Here is a 27,801-nt window from a genome sequence, read left to right on the forward strand (position 1 = left end):
CCGTTCATTTACGTGTTTAAGGGTAGACTATGAAATAGCCTAACACTTTGAACAATAAAGCCAGAGATGAATATATATTTTTATATTTATTGCCATCTATTACCGTCATAAATTAATTAGTCAAATAAGGCTACCTTTTTAAAATAGCTAGGCCTATATCTTATTAAATATAGGCCTATGCCATCTTTAAATTTAAAATCTTAAATTTAGTCAATACAATTAGAGTTTGACACTATTTTGTTTCAACCAAAGGCATCTTGCGCTGCAGAGGTGCATAGCAGCATCTGAAGTTGCTTTTAGATGTATTTACACAATTTAATGCTGCTCAGAGAGGTCCGTAAATACATTCAAACAGCAAATACATAATGCAATGACATTAATTTTATGTTTTATACAAAATGCTTTGAATACAGAAATATTAAATAAATTACAAGATGAAACGAATATGAAATATCGCCAGTAGGTGGCAGCAAGTCACTGTGTTAATGAATGAGTCGTTTTATTCAATCGATTCGCTCGAAACGTTGATTCATTCAGTAATAAAAAGGCTGTATGGCTGGTGAATCACTCAACCGATTTGCTCAAAGACTCGGAATCATTCACGCATTAACTATTAGGCTACTCTGTGCGCCTTATGTTGCGAGTCGCACAATGATCCGTGACTTTGCTTTAGAAATTTAGCTGGCAGAAAAAATTAAACATTGTTTTGAGAGACATCAATTAATACTCAGTGTTAATGAAATAAACTCGGTGTATTGCTCAAAACAACAGTCAGGACTGCTGATCTGCACTTGAACTTCACTACAATGTAACTACATTCTCTCTGCGCTGTTCAGTGAGTCGCGCATTTTTGGCACACAGATTTCAAGAGTTGATCAGCTAAATAAAACAGGCGGTGTGCCAAATAGGCTAGGGGTAGTTTTGACAGCAGATGCAACGTAAATTAATTAATATTTAATATGATAAACTAATTCCACCGCACGCAAATGTATGCGTAGGCAGAAGAAAGCTATGGCCTGTAGGGTTTGTGTCGAGCCATTCATTAATCTGGTTGTTTGATGAGAAATAGACCTAGATGAAATGTCCGAGTTAAGAATCCATACAACTGTAACTGATGAACAATTCTGTTGCGCGGAACTGAGAAAGAACTGCTGACAGCAGCTTGATCTTCACTAATTACTCTAAATAAAACAGCGGTGTGTCAAATACATAGGCTAGGAGTAGTTGTGAGAGCAGATGCCACGTAAATTAAAATAAAAATATGAAAAAACGACTCGAGATTTGTTTATTTATGCTCATGAGGAGGGTCGAATATGTGATAAATGGTTTCTTCGTTTTTCCGTTTAGAAGACAAAAACGAGAAAACAAATTATCCGAAGGTACACGGACCAATCCTTTTAACAGTTTATTTTACAGACTTTGTGTAAGCCTTCCACTTTTTTCACAAAACCTTTGCTCTCCAGAAAAACAGTCAAAATTCTTTAAAAGATATAGTATTAGTATTAGGCTTATAAACACTGAATTAAGGACATGCGTCAGAAAAATTGGGAATGTTGGACAATAAATATAATATAACAGCTTGATTGCAGTGTTGTCTAATGTCCGTTAAAGCAAAAGTGTCCAAAAGTGGGAATTATACGATGACGGACACAGCAATGCATCATGTATTATAAGATCGTTATGTTTGTAGCGTGATCCATTAAAACGTACAATAGGCTATATATATTTCAATTCAGACCTAGTGGAGTGATACTATTATTACTATTACTCCACTAGGTCTGAAATATATTGTTCGCTGCAAACATGATAATCTTAAATTTATTATTTACTATTATTAAATGTGCAAAGTTGCATAAAATGGAAATACTCAATAAAGTAGGCTAATAGGTTACCTCAGATGGTTGAATGGTTGGATTCCACAACTGGTAAAATAAAACATATATAAGACAATACAACATTTACTGTAGGAGCCATACAATTTACTGGTGACTTAATTTAAAAAACTGTTCTTTTGCGCTTCTGATTTGGCAGCGAAATTTGCCGATTTTGGGTGCGTAAGATGTGAAGGATTCTATGGTCCAGTTAGTATTTTCACCCCATGATGGCGGCCGCGCTACCGGAGCGCCATCTAGTGACTGTTGCCCAAAAAGTGTCGCCTCTCTTTGGCGTCATCAAGCTACGCCTTTGTTTTGAATAGGCCTCTAGCGAACTCTAGCGGACAGAATTCTTACACACTGCACCTTTAACCTCAAATCAATATTTATATTTGTTAAATTGCATGCTTTCAGACATGACAAAACTGGATCTGTGGCAGATATACTGCTTGAAAATGAAGACAGAATTCAAAATGGCCTCATATATATATATATATATATATATATATATATACTAACCTGTTCCATAATTTATGTGAAACCAAAGTGAGCAATGCATTAAAGGCTTCATAAAAGCGTATTTTACAAATTACATAATTAATGACCTGAGTATTTCAGCCAGTGTCCCAAGTCAATATGTTTCCCATATTATTTTAAATCTGTTTTTTCTTTTTCTTTTTTTAATTTATTCTAGTTTTAGATTTATATTCAGAAAGCCATGTTGGATTCAGAAACAGTTTACTTAAAACATGATTAAGGCAGAGATTTAATATGCAACAGAGAGACTATATTAAAGTGAGGCTGCTAAATAAATGATTATAATGGAGGATGATTAAAATGTAGCATGATTCTTTTTCTTAAGCAAATGGAAACTGAGCTGTAATAGCAGGACTTCCTGCAAAAAGCCTAAATGTGATGCCAGAAAGGAATCTTTCATGTCATAACTACACGTGATACACTATCATTTAAACGTCTGGGGTAAATAAGAAAAAGAAAGAAAGAAAGAAAGAAAGAATGATTTTACTCAGCAAGGACGCAAAAGTGACAGTAAATACATTGATAATGTTACAGAATATTTCTATTTCAAATAAAAGTTTCTATTCATCAAAGAATCTTGTATCCTGAAAAAAATGTATCACTGTTTCCACAAAAATATGAAGAAGCACAACTATTTTCAACATTAATAATTATAAATGTTTCTTGAGCATCAAATCATCATATTAGAATGATTTCTGAAGGATCATGTGACATTGAAGACTGGAGTAATGATGCTGAAAATTCAGCTTTGATCACAGGGATACATTTCTTTTTAAAATATATTACAATAGGAAACAGTTATGTTAAATTGTAATAATATTTCACAGTTTTTACTGTATTTTTACTGTTAATTTTACCCCCGCTTCCCCTGCGTCCCTTAGCAAGCACCACTAATCATTAAGTTATCACCTCACAAGATAAATAGGATATTAATTCCATAATTCCATATTCCTCAAAGCGTTAATCAAATGTGAGGAAGTGAAGATGTAGCAAATGAGAAGAGAAGACTCTAAGCTGTCAGGGCTGATGATTAATGAACAGGGTAAATATAGTGCTTGCTCACTGGTCTGTCTGGCTTCTGCTGACAGCATTGATCTTCTGTGAATAAAGGATCAATATGCATGAAAGGTTCCAGTGTATGTTCTGATCTGCTCATCTTTGTGTAAACCTGTTTTTAGAAAAAAAAAAACACCTTGAACTTTGATCACTACTCTTCTTCTCAGATGTTTGATCCACTGTCCCTGATGTCTTTATTGTGCTCAAAGTGACCATATCCAGTACAGTCATATGTATCAGAATATTGTATATTTTATAAGTACTTTTGAAGAATTCATAATGATCTAGGTGGATTGATCTAAAATTCCAGCTGATCTGTCAAAATTTGTCAAAGGAACAGGAGCTTTATGCAAAAGATAACTGACAAAAGACTGCATTAAATCAATATGTAAGAGATTTCCATTCAACCCCACTTCGGTCTTGTTATTCTATATTATATTCTTACATTCTTATATAAATATATATCTGATGACTTAACATCCAGGTAGGCACGCCCTCACATGATAATGATTGGTCGATTGATAAGCTCAAATCTGATTGGCTATAGAGTTTGACGGACACAAATACGAACTGAGACCTGACTGGGAAGTATTAGGGTATGTTTACATGACAACAATGTACTAAAAATCTAGATCCATAAAAATGACTAAAAACGCTGTATTATGCTGCCAGGCCAGTAGTTGGCGATGTCACTTTGTAAAGAAATGATCCACGCCTATAGACTGAACACGTAATGTGCATGACTACACTGTTTTCACAAATTCTCATTTTTGTAGTTTAAACAGAGACAATAACGGTATTGTTTCCAAAAACGTACACTCTAAAGTTTGAGTTTTTTAGGCCCATTTCAGGCACGGGGCCGTTTACGCGACACTGTTTTCATCTAAAAACCGAAAACTTTGTAGGCTATGCGTTTTGGCCAGTTAATTTACACAACAACAACGTTTTGGGGGCCTGGAAATGCAAACTTTTGAAAATGGGTTTGAAAGTGCAAGTTTTTGAAAACGATACCGTTATCATCTCTGTGTAAACTACAAAAACATGAATTTGTGAAAACGGTGATGTCATGCGCATGCGTATTATGTGTTCAGTTTATAGGTGAGTAGTGTTTCTTTACAAAGTGACATCGCCAACTACTGGCCTGGAAGTAAATACAGCATATTTAATCGTTTTCGTGGATCTGTGTGAATGAGGAACATTTTGAAGTTGTCATCTGTTCGGGAAAAACGCAAAGGAAAAAATGTTTCATTTTTAGTACATCGTTGTCTTGTACACACACAAAATCCAAGGCGATTCACAAATGGATGACGATTTGCACATTCCAACGCTATCTTACGGTAATCCGTACGTATTTTACGAGGTGGCTAATTCGTACGACCTCACTCATACAAATTCGTATGTTTTTTGCTAAATCGTACATATTTTACCAGTTGCCGAATTCATATAAATTTGTACGAAAGACCTACCCCTAACCCCGCCCCTAAGTCTACCCGTCACTGGGGTTTAGACAAATCGTATGAATTCATACGAGTGAGGTCATACGAATTAGCCACCTCGTAAAATTCAGTAACAAATTCATAAATTTTAAACGTTCAAAACTTTATTGAGACCAGTCTGCCTCTATATTTATTGGCATTGCTAAACATCCATGGAATCTTTCCATTCCACAAAAGGTTCTTTACAGAAAAAAAAAAGTTCTTTAGATTATTAAAAAGTTCTATACAAAATGAAAAAAAAAAAAAGTTCTTTAATAGCTTCACTGTGAAACCCCACTTTTGGAACCTTTATTTTTCAACGAGTAGCTGCTATAGTTTTTGTAGGCTATTGTGCTTAGTTGTTTTTAATCAGATTAAAAACTTTAATTATCCATAATTAGCTAGTGACCTTCAGTTTGGTATGGTACCAAAATATTGGCCTATCCCTCAGTTTAAACTGACTGAAACTTACACAGAATGAAGTAGATGTTTTATTGATTTATTTATGCGTTATAGGCAAAGAGAGACTGCACCTGGTAAGGCAGTTTAGTGGAAGATATGGTAAAGAAAGGGTTAACAATGTGTAAATGACATGTTGAAGGAGAAAAAACACGCCTGTGTTCGGCAGTGGCGCGGTTATTCACTGCAGGTTCACGCTATCATTAAATTAGGACATGGATTGCGGTTCTGTGACCGCTTCGCTTGTGTGGAGAGACTGACCGGGGAACTGCCTAAATGAGATAAAAGCTCGTGGATCACGCCGCTTTCCGTTTGTTCCACGAAGACATATCGGCTGTGCAACAATATCAGGGACGAGGCCACAGACAGACAGACAGCACAGCGTTCAGCTCTAGCGCGAAATGGTCACGTCTATTCTGGGGCTTCTCATCCTGCCAATATGTCTTCAGCTGTGTGGATTTTCGCGCGGTGAGTGTTTAGAAAGATGATGGTAACAATGGTTGCCATGTGAAGATCATATAGAACAATGCCGCGCTCTCACAACGTTTGTGGTTACAGTGTTGCAATCTAATTCTCAGAAGGGATTTTAATGCCTTGAAAAACTGGGCTGCTTGGTATCATTCGTACTTTATCTGGTAGGAAGAAATGTGTTAGTGTGCATTTTTCAGTGGAAAATGTGTTTGATTGGATGGCCATTGATCGCTCATTTAAAATGCGTCTAAATGTATAGGCCCTTGCAAATAGTATATAGCAATCCACCCTATATACACATTATTGATGGTATTATTTCCGAACGCGTTATTTGACTGATATAATTTTCCCTTTTTAAATGTAGCCTAATTATGTGCGTTTTGAAAGCGTAGCTTTCAATATATCTGCGCCAACGCCTTCTCGGTTTAATCGTCTATTTATGCATAGTATGGGCCTGTTATATTAAAACATATAGTCTTTCTATTATTCGTTTAGAATGTTTGTTTAATATCTCAATGCGTACGCACGCCGCTTCGCTCGGTAAAGAAACGAGGCGTGTTTGGTTGCGGTAATTAAACAGGTGACTCCGGTTGAAGCGCGTGTGAAACGCGTATGCCAGCATGTATTGTAGCAGGTCCGCTTGGCCTGTTTATTTGCTTCGGGTTAAATTGCACTTTAAAGAGTTATGTTATAGGCGACTTGCTTGTGATTTATATACGCAAACTACACAATCCAAGCAATGCGTTATTAGGACGCGTTCTTGCGTTCAAAAACAGCTTGACTGAGCGCAATGTAAGGGGGCGTTTTCATAATACGCGTATTTGCGTTCTGTCTGAGCTTTTTTTTTTTCTTTAGTAATATCCTATGTAAACATTAGGCAGAGAATCGTAAAGAATCGAACGATTCTGATCCCTCCAAACGATTCCCGTTTCTTAATGCTTTAACGATTCTATTAGGCTAGACCATTTCTGATTACAACAGTAGCCTACTCATATTGTGTATCTTAATATTGTCTTTGATTTCATAAAGCATTAATTTACATACATTAATTTTGAGTCAAGTATTTTACTGTTCTATAAAAGCCTAGTTAAATAAGTAACCACTTTGATTGATTCATAAGTGTTTATAATTGACTAAAAAGAACCTAAGATTTATTCATTCAGGAATCGGACCACACCAGCACTATCTCATGGCAATTCATGATGGTTTTACATTTTGGGAAATTAGTGGGTAATTAGAATGAATTTGTACAGTATCATTTGTACGATTTTACAATCTGCTTACTCCCCACAGATGGTGGGTCGGGTTAGGGGTGAAGGTTAATGCTTAAAAAAACATGTTTTCGTACAAATAAAATCATTCAAATTCTTGTGAAATCGCTGCTTCACAAAATAGATTGACTAAAAAGAACCATCTCATATGATTACTTTGTTTTGGGAATTGGCCTAAACTAATGACACTGCTATTAACTAAATTGAATCGTCTTGTGATTTATTACTTTGGGAATCTCAGATTATGCATGTTACATGTCTATATAGGGGACTAATTTTGGTGAGATGTTTTTGTAATTTTCATAATCTAAGCTTGAATTGTAAGTACAGCAAGTTTGGGGTGGCTGTGGCTTAGTGGGTTTGTAACTGAAAGGTTGTTGGTTTAAACCCCAGCAGTTTATCCGTGACCTTTCTCCATTGTGCCCTTGAGCAAAGTCCTTTGCCTCAAGTTACTCCAGTGGGGCCTGACCTTGTGATGAGTGGTACTGTAGATCATTTTGCATGAAAGCATTTGCTAAATGACAGTTTAGAAGTACTAATTGGTATCATTCTGCTGATGAGGAAAGATAGATGGCTTTCATCTCAAGGAAGTACTACTTGATATTTCCCTCATAAGGGAATATGTAATGCTGATATGTGGAAGGTTTGGTTTTGAGACTTAAGGTCAGGCTGATTCAAATGGTCCAGCAGCGCTTTAGATTAAGGCTCCTACTGCATTCTCAGCATCTGTCAGCTATGAAGCAAATATATTCTGATGAATCAGAGCTTTGGGAGTCTTGTGGTAAATGTTTTACTTGCACAGATATGAAAGAATAAAGCTTCTGGGCCTTTCGCAAGCTCGGTCTCTGCTAGCAGGCTAAAATGTTACCAGTCGTCTTCACATCTTAAAAGTGAATCTCGGAGCTGACATTTTCTTTAAGGAATGTTTGCAGAGTGTTAGTGTAGCATTTTGTAAACATTAAAATTATCTTTAAATGCCGAATGGTTTGCAGTGCACTCGTTAGTTGAATTAGTAGCTTTTTATTATTTGGTATGAATGCTATATACATTCAAGTATAGTTTTATAGAATAGAGCTATGAGACTCTAAATATGCTTGTGCTTTTAGTCTAGAAAATGTACTCAACTGTTATTATTGCTATTAATAAATAATATTTAAAAAGTTTATTGTAGTATATACTGCACAGTATCAATATTCCATCAGTAGTAGGCTATTATTCCGTTCAGAACAGAGCTATTCTCTGAAATCGCACATGCTATTATGCAGCTGTGAGAAGATTCTCAAATGTGGTCATGGTCAAGAACAGCTCTCCTGCAGTTACACAGCCTGATAACGGTAATCTGAAACTGTAAAACACTCTTATTAAAGCCAGTAGCTAGTTTAGAGATCTCTACCATGCCGTTTTTAAGTAAGCTGGTGGATTGGTACAGATTTAATTAGCATTGACAGTGTTCCTAACTGATCTTAGACTGAATGGCAGGCAGGTCACATTGAGCTCCTGACTTTGGTTAATGTCACATGTCACAAATTGGTGCCCATGAAGTAACCGCATTGTTTCAAAGGACTGGCTGCACTGTCCCTTATTCAGAAGACATGCAGGCCATTTTATTAAGAGATTTGTATTACTGTTATTTGTGGTGGTTTTTTTGCCAGTAATGACATTTTTAAAGAAGGTGTGAATTTAAAATGACTAATTTCTCATTCCAGATATAATATACATTGTAACTGAAGAACATTAGTCTTGCGAAAAGCTGTTTCTATCCAGTTTGCAGTTAACGCATCCAAGTTCTATACCATACCCTTTTTGATGAGCATTTAGCAAGATCTTCTACAAAGAGCATTATAACTTTGCTGCAGGTGCTTGGATATCTGATCAAACCATGTACTTTATAGTCAGATTATTTTATAAACATAAGTGGTTGGGTCAGGTTAGCAGAGACCTTTCAAAATGTTTTGTTGTCAAAGGTTATGTTGATCTGTTGTTCACAGATTCATTTCTGAGGACTTTTGCACCACTAAGCAGCACTAAACATAATTGTGACTGTTTTCAAACAGGTTTCATGAACACTTCCCCTGTCAGCATTTGGCCAGATGAAAAAGAAATGGTTGTTTCAATGTCTGGCTAGTTAACATGGCCCTGTTGGTAGATGTTGGTATAGGTTTTCCAACAAAACCATTCCATTGAAACTTTTTTTTATGGGTATTCAGTGCCAGATTAGAAATGTTAGAAATGCTTTTTGGTGTATGTATTTGTATGTCTTTAAAACATAGCATGTTTTTATCTCACACGATGTGCTTAAAATGACAAAAGTTGACTTTGACAGTTCCAACTGGTAAAGAAAAGCTAGCACAAAACAATGCTTTGTTTTTGATCAGGCCTTGAGAAATGGTATCGGCTCTTGTAACTGCATCTTCTGACAGTAAGATGCAGTTACATAGAATACACAGAATGTGTGCTATAAACAAAATTGGTATGGAAATACCATATAAAATGTATGAAAATGGCTAAAAGGCTTGTGTGATGCACCAAAACTTACATTCAGAACTTACAATTCAGAGTTTTTTTTTTTTTTTTCTTCTTCTTCTTTTTAAGGATAATGTCATTACTCTCATTTTATGGGTAAAAGGCCAATGGAAATATGCAATATTGCAGTATTATAAATGATTCATCCATGCAGAACATGATTTTAAATGTATGTGCCCTCATAATCTTGAATCAAAATAACTTTCCCTCCCTCTCTATTCTCTGATGTTTACTGGTGCGAGGGGCAACCAGTAACTCACATGAGATCAACCAATAGCAAACCACAACCATCCAATCAATTCTCCATGGACAAAATCAAGTTCCACCCTACATATGTTCTTATTCAAGAAGCCGTTTCACTCAGATATACGTAACAATAAGGAAGAAAAGAGTCGCAACTTTTATTTCATTCCAGATTTAAAGGGTTAGTTCACCCAAAAATGAAATTTATCATTTATTACTCACCCTCATGTTGTTCCAAATCCGTAAGACCTTCATTCGTCTTCGGAACACAAATTAAGATATTCTTGATGAAATTTTATGAAGCAACGAGAATACTTTTTGTGCGCAAAAACAAAACAAAAATAACGACTTTATACAACAATTTCATCTCTCCTGTCATTCTCCTACGCTGTTTACGTTCAGCGCTTCCAGGTTCTACATCAGAACGCCGGCTCGGTATTGGCTGACGCTGTTCACAGCGCATGCGTGTGATGCTGACGCAGGAGCCGGCCAATAACGAGCCGGCGTTATGACGTAGAACACGGAAGCGCTGAACGTAAACAGCGTAGGAGAATGATACAGAAGAGAAGATATTGTTGAATAAAATCGTAATTTTTTTTTTGTTTTTGCACACAAAAAGTGTATTATACGTATCATTAAGTATACATAACATTAAGGTTGAACCACTGTAGTCACGTTGAATATTTTAATGATGTCTTTACTACTTTTCTGGACCTTGAATGTGGTAATTGCGTTGCTTTATATGGGGGATAAAAAAAAACCCCTCAGATTTTATCAAAAATATCTTAATTTGTGTTCTGAAGATGAAGGTCTTACGGGTGTGGAACGACATCAGGGTGAGCAATTAATGACAGGATTTTCATTTTTGAGTGAACTAACCCTTTAATGGAAACTTGGCTAGTGTCATTTTCCTGTGGCTTCAGTTAGTCACATGGCATTTACAGCTCAGGTCATTGGCTCGAAACAATTTGGCTGTAGAACTGAGCGCCCTTGGGCCTTGTGCAAAGATGGCAGATTTCTCCGCACATAAATCTGGGATGGGAGAAAATTGACTATCCCATAAAATATATTTTCATCAATATTGCACACCTCTATGCAGAATGTTTTTTATGTACAGAACTTGATATTGGGGGAGATTTAGACGATTTTGTACATCAAGTTGTTACAAGACTGACTGTAATGAGCTGAAGCCATTGACACCGCCTCCTCCTTCCTCACAGGTTCCCGAACAGAATGTGAGCAGTCTCAGTTCCAGTGTGGGAATGGCCGGTGTATTCCGTCTGTGTGGCAGTGCGATGGCGACATGGACTGCTCGGACGGGAGTGACGAGACGTCCTGCGGTGAGTCTGTGTGCGCTGGTGTGTATGAGAGCTCAAGGCGAGTCATCTGAGAATTACATCAGCTCGACAGCACAACATCCGTCATTGTTCTGACGCGTGGACGTGTTTGTCTTGATGTGCGCCACGCCTACAAGCTAGTGTAATGCCAGCATGTGATTTCCCTGATCCACAGTTAAACTAGTCTTGATCTTGAGAGCTGATGTAACTCTTGGGTAATCTGTCATAATGGGTGCATAAACTGATTGGCATGCAGTTGGACAACACACAGCAAAATTAAAATATTGATGAGCTACAGTTTGGCTTTCATCCATATGATTGCATACTAAGTGGTTTTTATGCGTAAAGATTGTCCTACCAGGGTGATCTAACTCTCATCTGCTAACTGGGTCATTGATGCAAGAGAAATTACAGACGAGGGCCGGCACAGATATGATGAGCTGGAGTCTTTTTTTGGATTCAAGTGTTCTCATTTAGGCCTTTTCACCTTTTACTCAGGGGTGTTTCCTCTGGGATGGCTGTACCTCCTTAAAAAAATACAGAATAAAAACACATTTTGATATGAAATGTGGGTTTTTAAAAAAAAAAATATATATATATATATATATGTCCAATAGCGACACCAGTAGATTAAGTTTTAGAGGGCAGCAGCACCTCTTTTGCTTCCCTTGAGGTAATCTTGACAGAGACTATATCCCTGTGTTCCCCCTCTTCCCCTTTGAATATCCTGTTTCACATTACAAGAGTAAATGGGAATTGCAAACACACAGTAAATATTATATATGTATAGATGATCGATTACTATTGTAGTTTAAACATTATATTTTATAACCGAATATAATTATAATATTTAAAATATTTTAGATATTTTATCATGCATCATATCAATATTATATGCACTACTGATGAAAAAGTTTGGAATAGTTTTTTTTTAAATTGGTTTTGTCTCTTCTGGTCACCAAGGCTGCATTTATTTGATCAAATACAGTAAAAATCGTAATATAGTGAAAAATGATTTTAATTTAAAATAACTATTTTAAAATGTAATCTATTCCTGAATGCATCATTATTCCAGTCTTCACTGTCGCATAATCCTTAAGAAATCATTCTAATATGATGATTTGCTGCTTAATTTTATCAGTTATTATTGGTGCTCAGTTATTATTAATGGTGCTTATCAGTGTTAAACTGATTTTGCATAATATTTTTGTGGAAAACGTGATATTTTTTTTCTTTAGGATTGTTTGAACAAAGTTAGAAAACATAGCATTAATTTGAAATAGAAATCTTTTGTATGATTATAATGTCTTTACTGTCATTTTTGGTAATTTTAATGTGTTGTTACTGAATAAAAGTATTAAAGAATTAGTTCACTTTAAAATGAAAATTATCCCATGATTTACTCACCCTCAAGGGTGTATATGACTTTCTTCTTTCAGATGAATACAATTGGAGTTATATTAAAGGGTTAGTTCACCCAGAAATGAAAATAATGTCATTTATTACTCACCCTCATGTCATTCTACATTGCTGGCAATAGAGGCCTCACTGAGCCATCGGATTTCATCAAAAATATCTTAATTTGTGTTCCAAAGATGAACGAAGGTCTTATGGGTGTGGAACGACATGAGGGTGAGTAATAAATGACATTATTTTAATTTTTGGGTGAACTAACCCTTTAATAATCACCCTTATGCTCCTAAGCTTTATAATAGCAGTGCACGGAAACCACCTGTTTGAAGCTCAAGAAAGTGCATCCATCCATCATAAACGTACTTCACACTGCTCCGGGGGGTTAATAAAGGCCCTCTGAAGCGAAGCGATGCGTTTGTGTAAGAAAAATATCCATATGTAACTTGTTATAAAGTAAAATAACTAGCTTCCACCAGACTGCCTTCCGTATTCAACATACAGAAAATGCGGAGTCAATCATGGGGTAATTTTCATTTTGAAGTGAACTAATCCTTTAATTTCTTAAAAAAAAAAAAAAAACAACTTTTGAATGGTAATTTATCATGGTTTCCACAAAAATATTAAGAAGCACAACTGTTTAACATTGATCAGCCATGATGCTAACATGGCGTAAAAAAAATTAATAAACAAACAAACAACATTGATAATCATAGTAAATTTTTCTTGAGCATAAAATCAGCATATTAGAATGATTTCTGAAGGATCATGTGACACTGAAGACTCTGGTAATAAAGTATATTAAAAAAATAAAAGGTAGTTATTTTAAATCATAGTAATTCACAATTTCTATCTATTATTTCAATCTATTTTTGATCAAAAAAAAAATGCAGCCTTGGAGTTCTTTCAAAAACATTTAATCATAAAAATCATAATTATTCAAAACTTTTTATTCCAAACCGTTTGTGTATATGACAGATATGACAATTTTTTTTTTTTTAGGTTAATATTAGGTGGTTTCTTGTTGATGCTGTGCGGGTAAAGGTTTTACCACAAGCCTTACTCCTGGGAAAACATGTACATCAAATGCAACTGGAACATGAATTTACACTGACTGGAGTAAAAAAAAAAAAGAAAAAAAAGCCAAAAGCAAAAGGGGGGAGGGGGGGCTTCGCCTCCATTTGAGAAATCGCCTAACGCCGCATTTACTGTATCCCAGCAGTGACAGTAAACACTCGGCCCTGTGTTGAGAATGTGGGTCCTGTCAGTTTGTACTGCTCCGTCTCCTATTGCCATTCTGTCCGCAGGAGGCCTCCTGCTCTGAGTAGCACTTGTGCTTTGAGTAGACATGAAGAGACTGTGAATGTGCTCGAGATGGGAGGGAGCTGCTCTTTACTTCATATTGTTGGATTCAAAGAGCCCCCATCTTAAAGTGTCACTCTAGGATTGAAGGGTTTTCTTTTAAATCAATATCCAGTGCTGAATTAAGCAAAAATGTGCAGGCTTATGAAGCAGTTCTGCTTTTTGTAGACCTCAATCAAACACTTTAAAATGTTAACGGGTGACATGAGAACTCAGCAGAGATGTACAGTAGAGGTTATTGTTTTTCCATATAATAGATATGAGCAGAATTATGCCGTGGTCACACTAGACTTTGAGCATGCGAAATTTCTACTGACACTGCAACGGTCGTGTTATGATGTCACACTCTCTGTCATAAACCCTGGCCCCACACCGCATAACAACCAATCACAAAACTGTTGAGATTCAGTCCAGCTCCAGAATCCCCCCCCCCCCCCCTTTTTTTTTTTTTGTTTGTTTGTTTGTTTGTTTTTTTGGCTGTCGCCATAATCTCATACTCTACCTATGAGGTTAACGAACGTGCTGAATTATAAAGCAATCTACAAAGCAACTATTAGTGAACTTTATTACTACTACACACTTTAGTAGCACCCCCCGTGTCCCACCAGGAATATTACTTGGCCCACGTTTCATTTCATCTGGATACGGGCCTAGTTTCTAGCCGAAAAATGATGTAATTTGACAACTTTAAATGGTCAATTTTTGAACCTCACTCCAAAAACGTATGAGTTGCATTCTTTTGTGGAAAAAATAAGATTTGTAAGTGCCCACCCCCCAATTACAAAATTATGACCTTATATACATACATACACATACACACATACACTAGTGTTCAAAAGTTTGGGGGTCAGAACGTGTTTTTTTTTTTTTGTTTTGTTTTTTAAATGTTTTTGAAATATCTATCCGATCTGTGCCACATGGGAGGAAAAAAATCAGAATTGGGTCACTTGAACAATGTAATGTACATGCGACCTAAATAATTCCTGAAATGGTTCCACATTGCATTATTTGCTTCTTACGTGATCAAACTATGTGCCAAAGTCTAAAATTTGCAATTCCTAAACAGCATTTCTAAACCTTTGCTTGGATACCTTGAGTCGTTGACAAGCATTTCAAGCACTCTTGAATTGACATTCTTGTCTATGGCTTGTTTTTTATGCCTCCCTTTGAGCCTGTGCTAATTCTACTACAAAGTAGGTTTTATAACTGTTGCAGTTTCTTGACCTTTTCAGTGAGGAAGACTTGTGCCGAGGTGGACTTCGTCTGTCGCAGTGGACAGTGTGTTCCCAAGAGATGGCAGTGCGATGGTGAACCAGACTGTGAGGATGGCTCAGACGAAAGCATCGAAATGTGCCGTAAGTCAGATTTCACCTTTAACACTTCAGATTTATTCACCTTCTTTACTGTGGCTTTGCGTTCGCTGCATGAACCCTGTCTTAGTGGGTCATAAATCCCCAGTTACCTTGAAAGCAAGATCATACAATTTCCTGTTTATTTTTAACTTGAGTGCGAGAGTCTTATCTCAACTGTGAATTATATTTAGATACACCCTTGTGTGTTAGTTTAACATTTTACATGACATCCATTACAAAAGCACATGGATATCCTCTTATTTTTTGCATCTTTTTGCATGTCCTTGTTCTGTTGGATAGAATGGGAAGTAGTTTGAAGTTCAATGGTTTGAGCACTTATTACAACAGGGGCTTGAAAAGTGATCTACAGCTTAAATAACATACAGCGGCTGTACGTTCTATACAGTCCAGTGCCTAAGTGTAGTGTACGTGCAGTTATGCATGGAAGCTCTCTATATCAAGTCTTGTTTGACCAGCTGTTGGAAAGTTAGTCAGCAGAAAATGGAAAGGGATCAACAATGTGTGTGTGTGTTCGTGAACATTTGCACATGGGTGGCTATAAACTCACAAGTGAAGTTTTAAAGATCCAAGATTTCACGTTCAATATTTCCGTTTAGGTGATAGTTTTGTTTTTGCTTTGTCATGCAGCAGGCCGTTTATATGAAGGATATGTTGCATTTGTATGGTTTGGCCTTGAAGTCTAAAATATCAAAGGTTTAATGGATTACGCAACAGACCTATAGCACTATTCCTTCTTTGATATTAAGTTTCCTGTCGTGTTCATGAGCTGCCAACCTCTCTTAACCATTGCAGTTCTTGGAGGGTTGCCAAAGGGATAAAAGTTATAACCTAATTGTTCACATCAGTCTAAAGGTTGTTTCTATGTGAAGGTTTACACCCATGTTACGTGTTGTAAAACAATGTTTGTTTATGCTAAGCCTGGCAAGAACTTAGAATGGATTATTTTGCACAGTTTCACCAATTATGTGAAAGCATCTTCTGATAGTAAATGTTAGTTCAGAAGGCTAAATTCCAGCATTGGCCTAAGCATGGGTCACCAAATTGTCTGTAAAGTTGTAAAATCTGCCGTGTAAGGTGAATTAAGTCATATGGTCCTGACTGGCTTTTCCTCTCAGACACGAGAACCTGTCGAGTGAACGAGTTCAGTTGTGGCGTCGGCTCCACGCAGTGCATTCCTGTCTTCTGGAAGTGTGATGGTGAGAAAGACTGCGACAACGGAGAGGACGAGATTAATTGTGGTGAGTCACTAGACACAACACCAGTTGAACCGCCTTACAATCAATTTCAGTTCCCGTTTTGCTTGCCTCTTCTCCTGCTGCTTTGCATGTGAAGCCAATAATTGGAAATGAGTCATCAAGAGCCAAAGTGAAACTCATTACAAAGAATTGTTTGTTTTAAGCCCTGTTTGAATAACGCTAGGATAGGTGCATTTGTGTTTTACAGACTAATTTGTAATCCAGTCTCAAACAAATACGTCTGTGCTTTTGTCCTGAATAAGAGTCTATAGAGTTACAGACTTGTGTCTCCTTCAAAGTTTCTTAAACTCTGCTCAGATTTGCCATCTGGAAGTCAGGAATTTTACTATAGTTTCAAACTATTCTCATAATTCTTCCAAAACCAAGTATATTAACAATGTCAAATATATAATAATTTATGTACTTGCTTGCTTGCTTAAAGCTATATTTTCTAGAAATTTTCAGTGATCTCAATGAAATTATTTGCCTGTGTCCACAATACTGAAATCCTGAAACATTTGTCAAGCCCTTTTGACAGCTGCATCACACATTTTCCTTTGTTGTTTTATTAGGAAACATTACGTGCGCCCCTCTGGAGTTCACCTGTGCCAGTGGTCGCTGTGTGTCTCGTAATTTCGTCTGTAATGGTGAGGATGACTGTGGGGATGGCAGCGACGAACAGGACTGTGCTCCGTCCTCCTGCGGACCCAGTGAAGTTCCCTGTGGGAACAATACGTGCATTCCTAGAAGCTGGCTATGCGATGACGATGTGGACTGCCAGGACCAATCGGATGAGTCGCCAGAGCGTTGCGGCCGCAACCCAACGCCGCCAGCTAAGTGTTCACCCAGTGAGATGCAGTGCGGCTCTGGGGAATGCATACACAGGAAGTGGCGCTGTGACGGGGACCCAGACTGCAAGGATGGCAGTGACGAGAAAAACTGTTGTAAGTTCTTTGTTGGGGTTGTTTTTGTTTTGTTTTGTTTTTGTTTTGTTTTAATGGCTGGAATATATTGTGTGTTCCTGTCATGGAAACATGACCTTTTGTTTTCTGCATATTCTAGCTTCTGGTTTTTGGTTAACTAACAGGTCTCCGTTTATCCATGTCATTTCCAGCTGCCCGTACCTGCAGGCCCGACCAGTTCAAGTGCGATGACGGCAGCTGTATCCATGGCAGCCGACAGTGCAACGGGTTCCGAGATTGTGCAGACGGCACAGATGAAGTCAACTGCAAAAACTGTGAGTCCGTTGAACTGAAAAACATTCCCTCAGAATGCTCTACCTGGAAAAGTAACAAATATCCTTAAAATCCAAGAAGAAACAACAGCCTAGTAATATGCAAGATTATGACATAGGCTGAATATGAAAGTAGACTGTTTTATATAATGGCAGAAGTGTTTTATAATTTATCCACCAGCATAAAACATGGAACAAACATTGAATTAGTATTAGCCATATTACCAAATGGCAGATTAATCTCGGTCCAAGTTTGTCCAAAAAAAAAAAAAAAAAAAAAAAAGTATTTTATTTTAATTAAGCCTATTTTGATATCTTATTTATGCATGAATATAATTGTTATTATTGCATTTTTTTTAACAGAATTGTTATCCTATAATTGGGTCACAACCCACTAATTGACAACTGCTGCTCTACAGTATAATTTTATGTTTTGACTGGTTCACATCAGATGTTTTTGTTCGATTTATTTTAAGGACTGAAACTGATGTTCTCATTGTCTGTTTGCTCAGTAACTCAGTGTAACGGTCCTGACCAGTTCAAGTGTCGGAGTGGAGAGTGCATAGAGATGAGTAAAGTGTGTAATAAAGTCCGTGACTGTCCTGACTGGAGTGATGAACCCATCAAAGAGTGCAGTAAGTACAAGTGTTTTGCTGTTCTTCTCATTACCAAAGACCATTGAGCTTTCTGACATTAGTTTTTTCTATATAAATCTGAAAATGTCAGAGAAGGTCTATCACTAGTGCATGCAAAGCTTTGAATAAAATATCTTGTGTGTTACAGAAAAAATAAATATGTGCTGTTCTTAGAAGTGTGTAATTTCTGTGCTTGACACCTAACTGAATTATATAATTACTGTTTTTAGAGTTTCAGTGTTATTTGACGTATAATTTCCAACTTCTCCATCATCAGAATTAACAATAAATTATAAAGTCTAACATTTATGATTTATGTATGAATATAAGAAGCTTCGGTTTTAATTCTGCATAACTGAATTGCGTCATCAGTTCTGTTAAGTTACCCGGTCTTTGCAATGTAGAGTTCGCTATAAATTATTAAATGACTTTTCCTTTTTTGTATCCAATCACAAACCACTATGCAAATAAATGTAATGGAGAACACCAATCATAATTCAGTTTGTGACTATTAAACATTCCTGCAATGTATGTCAATCAGAGATTTTTCGAACTTTGACCTTAGAACAGTTTACTTGAAACAGTAGTTGTGTCCCAAATGACACACTATACACTATGCACTTATGCACTATGTACTCCATTTGTGTAGTGTGTGAATTTTATAAGGTTTTGTCATTTAACATCTGAGTCTGATCGCCCCTCCCCCTCCAGTACGTAATTAAAGCTGCGACAGTTGAGTGCATGAAGTGTCCAACATTCCACGCGTTTTTTTCCGTTAATTTAGTGCATCATCCGGGTATTGGACACACTACTTGCACTATTTATACTCAAAAACGTCATAGAATAATGCATAAGTACGCAAATTGGGATGCACCTAGTTTCTGTTGTGTGTGTGTGTGTGTGTGTGTGTGTGTGTGTGGTTAAATGCAGACTGAAGCATCATGGGTGCATCAGGAGGGAGAACCTGCAGTATAATTAGTTCGCACAGCAACAGTAGTCTGTTAGACAGCATTGTTGAGTCTAAAAGTTTGCATGAGTAAATTGTTTCAAGCTGTTTGTTTTGACCTAAATGCTTAAACTGTTCCAGATGTTAGGGGTGTAAACGGACTGTGGGGACTGATAAGAGGGATGCTATTCTGTTGCAGGATCAGTTTAGTTCTTAAAAATAGTGACTAAACAGTTGTTGCTAAAAGACCTTGAAATGGATCACTATGTGAATCTAGTCAAAATAATTCAGATATCTGTGCTTAAAGGGATAGTTCACCTAAAAATGAAAATGGTCATAATTTACTCATAAAATGGAAGTCAGTGGTCACCAAAAATGGTTGGTTACCAACATTCTTCAAAATATCTTTTTTGGTGAACTAACCATTTAAAAGTGGGATCAGATTTTATTGTAATCCATTTTCGACTTTGGATGCACACTCTGTGTGAATAAAGTTTGAAAAAATTCTTTGAAGAGGAAATGAGCACAACTTCAGCTAAACTCAAAAGTTGGCAACCCTGCATTCATGACAATGCTTTAGTTTTTGTTAACCTCTTTTTTCGCTGTTATAGAATACCATGCACAAATACAGTTTGTGGATCAAGGACACAACTTTTTACTGTTTTTTTTTTTTTTTGCCATATAGAACAAGCATAGCTTATGTTGTGATCCAGGACTAGTTGACAATGGCTCAAAACGTCAGTCATCCAAGCTATAAAACACTGAGTGTTATGGCACATTTGTCCAGCATGGAGTCAATATTGAGTAGCACGCTCCATGTATTCAGACCTGATTCAAGGACATAGTTTCACCCTGGGGGATGTTCATCATGTGGAACCCCTCTGGATTATTGATCCCTGTGAATCTCAGCATGTCGTATCCGTGCATCTCCTGCATTGAATGTGCTGCATTGATATTCCAAGTGTGTAACGCAGCCATCCACCTTTTGTTTTAGATATGAACGAATGCCTGCTCAATAACGGAGGCTGCTCGCACATCTGCCGTGACCTGACGATTGGCTATGAGTGTGACTGCACGCCAGGACTCCAGCTCATTGATCGCAAGACCTGTGGTGGTATGAATAGCCACATGTGTTGTTCAAATGTAGTCAAAAAATGAATTTAGTATTGATTATCATGGGTCCTAAAAATTGATTTTTGTGACTATGCTCCTCAACAGGAACTGAGACTATGATTGTTTCTCCACAGATGTCAATGAGTGCCTCAACCCTGGTATATGTAGTCAAATATGTATAAATCTTAAAGGAGGCTATAAATGTGAGTGTCACAATGGTTATCAGATGGACCCCACCTCTGGAGTGTGCAAGGCTGTAGGTAAGAGCTGGTCAAGTTCTGTACTTCACTTAGGGTTCAACTCAGTTATTTTTCTTTTCTTTTTTTCGCTTGGCTGAATTGATTCAACAAATGGTACTTTGTTTTTAAACATTGGATTTCCCATTCAAACAAGTAAGGAATAATTGATGACGGACCACTGAGTTATTGAAAATTTAATGCACACCAATGGTGGCAGAGGAGTTTATTTTCAGTGATTCAAACATGCAGAATCCGTTATTCATGTGGTACTGTAACAGTGGTACATATGTTTCTCAAGTTTTCAGGTTTTCATCTTAAACACTCCAAGTATAAAAATGAAATTGTTTTGAAACAGCCCACACAATTACAAATTCAATCTTTGTTTCCAAATGACAAAGAGTAAAGGTGTCAATTTAATAACGTTTTAACTTTAAAACCCAGCCATCTTATTCACAATGAAAGCACCCAAACTGCAGTATTTAACATGTATAACAACTGCAAAGCTTCCAATATGTAAACAATATGATTTACACACATAATCTGCATATCTGCATTACTCCTGCATAATCTGCATTTTTTTTTTTTTTAAAACACTCATGATGTGACTACTTGCATCTCGCAACGACTCCCATCTGGTGTTTTTTCGCATTGCATAAAAGTGAGCATTTCTGAACTTTTCGACATGCTCTCAAAAGATCCACTGTCAATCCCACAAGCCACATTGCTGGGTTAGCATAGAAATTAAATAATTAATTAATTAATTAATGGCACTTCATTTGCAAGCAGCACTGCATCTTTACATCAGAGCCCCTGAACACAGCAATGTGGAACTGTTTAAACAGGCTTTCTCCAGTCTTTCTAAAGACCTTGTTTAAGACCTGCAGACTTTTTTATATGCCATTTAAGACTTTTTGGCCTTAAATTTAGAAAAGGTGAATTAAAAATTTTAATACTTTTTACTGAACTGCAGACACTGATAACTTTTAACTCCTGCATTTATGGTACTCTCTTTTTGCATTTGCAGGTAAAGAGCCCTGTCTTATTTTCACCAATCGAAGAGATATCCGTAAACTAGGCCTGGAGCGCCGTGAATATACTCAGATTGTGGAGCAGCTGCGGAACACAGTAGCTCTAGATGCTGACTTCATTCAGCAGACGATATTCTGGGCTGACCTGGGGCAGAAGGCGATTTTTAGGTAACTGCAGGCTCTCTGTTGCCTCTGCCTCACTTTAAACTAGAGCACAGTTGTATAGGAATAAGTATTTGTGCATAAATTTTAAAAATGTCTTTGTTCTCCGAACTATGTAAATGGTTCTACCCATATTTGCTTGGTGATTTGGTGCTTTTTTTTCCCCCTGCAGCACAGTGTTGGATAAGCAGGAAGCAAGTCATACGAAAGTGATTGACAATGTTCAGATGCCAGTTGGGATTGCAGTGGACTGGATTTACAAAAACATCTACTGGTCAGACCTGGGCAGTAAGAGCATAGCTGTGGCCAACTTCAATGGGACCAAGAGGAAGGTGCTCTTTAACAGCGGCCTGAAAGAACCAGCCTCTATTGCTGTGGATCCTCTTTCAGGGTAAATTGATTGGAATAGGTATTATCAAAACACTGTTCTCTAAAAGTTTCCAAAGTTGACAGATTTACTCAGGTAAAACCTTTTAAAAGTGACCATCTGATTTGAGCTAGTATAAATTTCAGATGATTGCATATTTGTCCTTCAATTACAGATTCCTGTATTGGTCAGACTGGGGCGAGCCAGCTAAGATTGAGAAGTCTGGTATGAACGGGATTGACAGACAAGTCCTTGTTGAGACTGATATTCAATGGCCCAATGGAATCACTCTTGGTGTGTGATTTCACCTACTTTTTTTTTTGTTTGTTTGTTTTTTTTTAACCAATAAGTCAGGGGTAGCCAAACCTACTCCTGGAAGGCTACCTTTCTGAAGACTTCAGTCAGTGCCGACCTTGCTCCAACACACCTACCGGTTATTTTCTAGTAATCCTGAACACCACAATTAGCTGGTTCATGTGTGTTTGGTTAGGATTGGAGCTAAACTCTACTGGATGCTAGCTCTCCAGGAGCAAGGTTGTCTACCCCTGCAATCAGGGTATTCTGCTTAAAAACTCAGCTCCTGAAAGCCCCAGAGTCCTGCAGAGTTTAATTTGAAAATTGCGAGAGAACTACAGGCTGGTGTTTTGGAGCAGAGTTGGAACTAAACTCTGCAGGACTGTGGCCCTCTAGGAATGAAGTTAGACATCTATGGGTTAGGGGTTTGTGGAAGCATTTGGACTTCAGTTTGGACAATTTCTGATAGTGGTGCCAAACTTGAAGACCATAGTCGTGCACAGTTTAGCTTCAACCCCAATTAAACACAATTGATCCAGCTAATAAAGTCCTTTAGGATTACTTGAAAACTACAGGCACCTCTGGTCAAATTCAGTTCCTGGAGGGCCACAGTCCTGCAGACTTTAGATGTGACCCTGCTCCCTGCCTTTTACATGCCAGAATTAGTTTTCAGGTAATTCTGAAGGCCTTGCCTAGTTGGTTCAGGTGTGTTTAATTAGGGTTGGCGCGAAACTCTGAAGGACTCCACTCCAATTGAATGGGTGGTGGGCTCTTTTGACTTGGGCACTTTGTGACCAACTAGCAACCAGACAGAATCATAAATTATCCCCTGACCATGCCTCTTGTCTTGTAGATTTGATTAAGGGAAGACTCTACTGGGTGGACTCCAAGCTGCACATGCTCTGTAGTGTAGACTTGAACGGAGACAACCGCCGGAAGGTGCTGCAGTCACCAGACTACCTGGCCCACCCTTTTGCCCTTACTGTTTTTGAGGTACACCAACTAGATCAATCTTTTTTTCACTCTGTCATGGTACTCACTCAAGGAAACATCATATAGGTAGGAATATTATTGCCACAAAACTTTCCTGCATTGCATAATTCTAGCAGCACCAATACAATCGTCTCTTTCATTTCGCCATGTTTGAAAGTTGTGTACGGAAGAGCTTCTGTGCTCATATTGGTCAACATCACAGATATGATGGAACCTGTTGTGGATGACTGAAAAAAAAACCAACATGCTAGTCTTTCTTTCGTGACGTCGTGTAGCGTTACAGATGCATTGTCAGTTGTCACGATCACACACTATACAAGATTAAAATGATTGATTCTTGTAGTTTATGAATCACTATGACACCCTACGTCAAATGGATCATGCCAAAATTGGGCTGATTTTGTGTAGTCTGAACCTGGCTTGAAATGGATCAATAGAAGTATTAAATTGTGCTATAGCAGTAAGTGAGCATTTGTTGATTTGATTTGTTTTGATTTGATTTGATTTGATTTGATTTAACAAACCAAGTTTGTTTTCTCTCATCTCATGGTTTCCCCCATTTCAGGATCGAGTGTTCTGGACAGACGGTGAAAATGAGGCCATCTACGGCGCAAACAAGTTCACAGGATCCGATGTAACTGTTCTGGCCAGCAACCTCAACGAACCCCAGGACATCATTGTGTACCATGAGCTAATACAGCTGTCTGGTGTGTCCTGAATTTATCTAAAACGGCAACAAACAGTTGTTTATTTTGTTTTTGATCGTCTTTTAATGTTTTGCTGATTCTGTGACTCACAAACGCCTCCCTTGTTTGGAAGGAACAGAAGCTTTGAAGTCTTTGAGCTCTGATTTAATATTGAAGAGTCTGGTGAGGCATTGATAGTAACCAGGTTTTGTCTTCTTCTCAAAACAGGGACCAACTGGTGTAATGAGAAGATGGAGAATGGAGGCTGTTCCTTCATGTGCCTGCCAGCTCCACAAATTAACAAACATTCCCCTAAATTTACCTGTGTGTGTCCGCAAGGCCAAACACTCGCCTCGGATGGCCTGCGCTGCATACCAGGCATGTAACTTTCGCTTCGTAACATAAGTGAATGTATTGCTGATCAAGCATTCATTTGCATTCGGTTAATTTTTAAATGTGCACCATCCATATTTGTCATTCATGATCCTCCTTTGGTGGTCATCTTGGGCCCGTTCTTACTGCAGCGGTAAAAATAATCACAAGTTAACATAAAGCTAAAAAAGTAGGACTTTATTTTATTGCTATGGCTCTAAAATGCTCTCTTATGACAGAGGCACCTACTGCCGCCCCTCGAGATGGAGGGAGGGTGACCCCTCACCCCAGTCACTCTAAAGGTAAAGCAGTTACTAGGATAACTGCACGTGCATGGAGGTCAATGCCTTTGATTTGATAGTTATGTAATGATATGTAATGCAGTAATGATAGTTGGCTTCACAATTGAAGTCTGTAGAAGTGGCACATATTAACATTTCTTCAAGCTTGCATTGAGGTAGGCTGTTTGATGTGATGACTGATCTAATAAAATCACTACTTTGAGATTTTAGGAAGTTTAATTAAAACTAATCTCTCCTAAGGAAAACACTGATTGATTATGGGATATTTAAATATTTATAAAATTTCTGGAATTTCTACTGGTTGCAACTAAGGTCTGCAAATTTTTATTTCCTGCTTAAACTTTAGATTAATAAATAACAAACTGTAAGTCTATAGATGTTCTACATTTTGCCTATACTGTACTGATTGTGGTTAGATTTTGGTGAAGAAAATGATTGAGCATGTTATTAGTTATATGGAAAATGAGCCTCAAGTGATTATACTTATAAATATAATTTTGTTTTAAAGCATCTGCAATATCGAAGGTTGCCTCTGAACCAGTTCATGCTGGTAAGGCTAGTTGCCTCCCATCTTCTTGAATCTTAATCTGAAAATAAAACCATAACTGTAGTCTTTAACACTGCATTTAGAATAGATAATCCTATCCATTCAAATAACAGGACTGGAAATAGTGGCTGTCAAGATCCGTACCCCCCACCCCATTCATCCTTTTGCTGCTACTTGTTTATTCACACCCTCGTATCCAAACTTCATTTTTGCCCTTTCTCATATTATTTTGCTTTGCTGACTCTTGATATCTGTTTCAATCTGTTTCATAGTCTTTACATTTGACTTTTTCTACTTTTTTAGAAGGAAACATAAGCACCTCCATACATGAAGTAAATTCATCAGCCAAAGGATCTGCTGCTGCCTGGGCTATTCTACCTGTGTGTAAGTACATTGTTTCTGCTCCTGTAATGATATGTTGTATGCAATTGTAATATTTATGATTTTCTACATCTGTGTTTATTGGTGAAATCAAATGGCAGCAATTTTCGAACCTTTTTGAGACTTTTATTCCATGTATGTTAGCTTTGAAGTCATCTGTATGTTAATGTATTCCTAAAAATTGTCTAATCTTTAGCAGATTAACCCACTTGAAATGCATACTTCCTCTTCTAGGGAAAATGGACCAAAAATTTTGCACTACACCTGTTATTGGCCAGTCAAATGCTCTGTAGAATAAAAGCGTTATTCTTAATAATACCACCTTTAACCAGCTAGCAAGTAGCAAGTCATGTTTCATGATGAGCCCTTCAATATTGAAACAGAAAGTTTGGGCATATGTCACACAGGAAAGTAAACTGCACTTGTCATGATAGTTTTGGAGTTTTAACACATTTCTTCTCTTAATATTACATATTTGCTAGATCATTTTCACTGTTATTTTGAGTTATTAAATTCATTGTTCTTTGCCTACAGTGTTATTGGCCATGGCTGCCGCGGGTGGTTATTTAATGTGGCGCAACTGGCAGATCAAAAATAAGAAGAGCATGAACTTCGATAATCCAGTATATCTGAAGACCACAGAGGAAGACCTCAATATCGATATCAGTAGACACAGTGCTTCAGTAGGCCACACATATCCTCCTGTGAGTAACGCATAATCATTATCTGCGGTATGAGATGAATGAAACTATAGATTCGTCCTCTACCTCATTGTTACAAACACTGGAAATATGGATTTAAGAAAATGCTTTTGAGCTATCCTCTCTGCTACGCCATAATGCCAAAATGGAAAAATAGCGATTATTTGTTTGTGGAATATGTGTGTTTATATTTTATGCCAGAAATCAGTTTCATTTTTCTAAAAGCTTCATGTTTTCCTAACAAGCTGTAATGTATCTGGACCTTCAGTTCACAAATTTTCTTGTCTTTTTCCTGCAGCTTTCAGTGGTAAACACAGAAGATGACTTGTCATAACCCGAACCCCCCACAACACACCAGTTTATTTACTAGCCACTTGGCACCAATGGCAACTGCTGCCGTTTCAACGGTTTCACAACCAGCTGCCTTCTGAAGTGCATTTCCAAGTTTTTTTTCACCCAATAAGAGGATGTCAATTGTGATACAAGAAAGTATTTGCATCCTGTTCATGCCAAGTGTGTTCAAAGCATCAAGGAATTCCGAGGATTTGGGTTTTTACCTTCACTTACACCACAATGGTCCCAAAATGATTCAACAGCCTTACTTTCCTACTTGCAAGGATTACGGCATAGCTGGAGAACAAGAATGCAGATTAGATGGCCAGCAGTGTGTGTGGATTCCCGAAATATTTAAATGAAAATGCATATTTTAGATGGCCATGTCTTTAAGATGTAAGTTTCTTTCTTTCTTTCTGTTTTCCTAATGAACATTATTTCCCGGAGACACATTATTATGAAGCTTCTTGTGTCTTTCTGGGTTAAAAAAGCTCTATAGGAGAAAGTGCTGTTACAACATTTGTAAAACATTGTATATATCACTCTCTGGAAAACATAATCAGGATTCTTCAAGCACTTTGATCAAATGTTCCTCTGTAAATAAGATTGTATACATTTGACTGAGACAATTTTGCTATGGTTGGGCACTGTACCAGGGTAGAGGAAAATGTATTTAAAAGAAGAAAAAAAAAAAAAGAAGTTTGTTAAAACTATTTTGTATGTTTGTGTGCTGTTCCTGTGAACTTTTATAGCAGTGTACAGGGGAACAAAATGCTCTGTATTGTGAAAAGGAAACATTTGCAAACGTAAAATAAAATTAAACTTTAAAGTAAGTTCATTTA

The 27,801-nt window shown here is 37.3% G+C and overlaps 1 protein-coding gene across 4 annotated transcripts; it reads left to right on the forward strand.

The window, feature by feature from the left end:
• The first annotated feature begins 5,527 nt into the window (after window positions 1-5,527).
• On the forward strand, window positions 5,528-27,792 carry vldlr (very low density lipoprotein receptor). 4 transcript variants are annotated; one of them, XM_051911097.1, is made up of 20 exons: window positions 5,528-5,869; window positions 11,130-11,249; window positions 15,251-15,373; window positions 16,507-16,629; window positions 17,199-17,570; window positions 17,741-17,863; window positions 18,373-18,495; window positions 20,436-20,555; window positions 20,689-20,814; window positions 21,818-21,989; window positions 22,156-22,374; window positions 22,526-22,644; window positions 23,498-23,637; window positions 24,203-24,344; window positions 24,552-24,701; window positions 24,935-24,997; window positions 25,506-25,547; window positions 25,848-25,928; window positions 26,460-26,629; window positions 26,925-27,792. In XM_051911097.1, exons 1-20 carry the CDS (start codon window positions 5,803-5,805, stop codon window positions 26,958-26,960), a joined length of 2,631 nt encoding a protein of 876 aa, XP_051767057.1. In that variant the 5' UTR covers window positions 5,528-5,802; the 3' UTR covers window positions 26,961-27,792. The 4 variants fall into 4 exon arrangements, with proteins under 4 accessions (XP_051767057.1, XP_051767058.1, XP_051767059.1 ...); XM_051911098.1 differs by lacking the exon at window positions 25,506-25,547; XM_051911099.1 differs by lacking the exon at window positions 24,935-24,997.
• The last annotated feature ends 9 nt before the right edge of the window (window positions 27,793-27,801 follow it).

The sequence above is a fragment of the Ctenopharyngodon idella genome, chromosome 10 (genome assembly GCF_019924925.1).
Source record: "Ctenopharyngodon idella isolate HZGC_01 chromosome 10, HZGC01, whole genome shotgun sequence".
NCBI classification, from domain to species: Eukaryota; Metazoa; Chordata; class Actinopteri; order Cypriniformes; family Xenocyprididae; genus Ctenopharyngodon; species Ctenopharyngodon idella.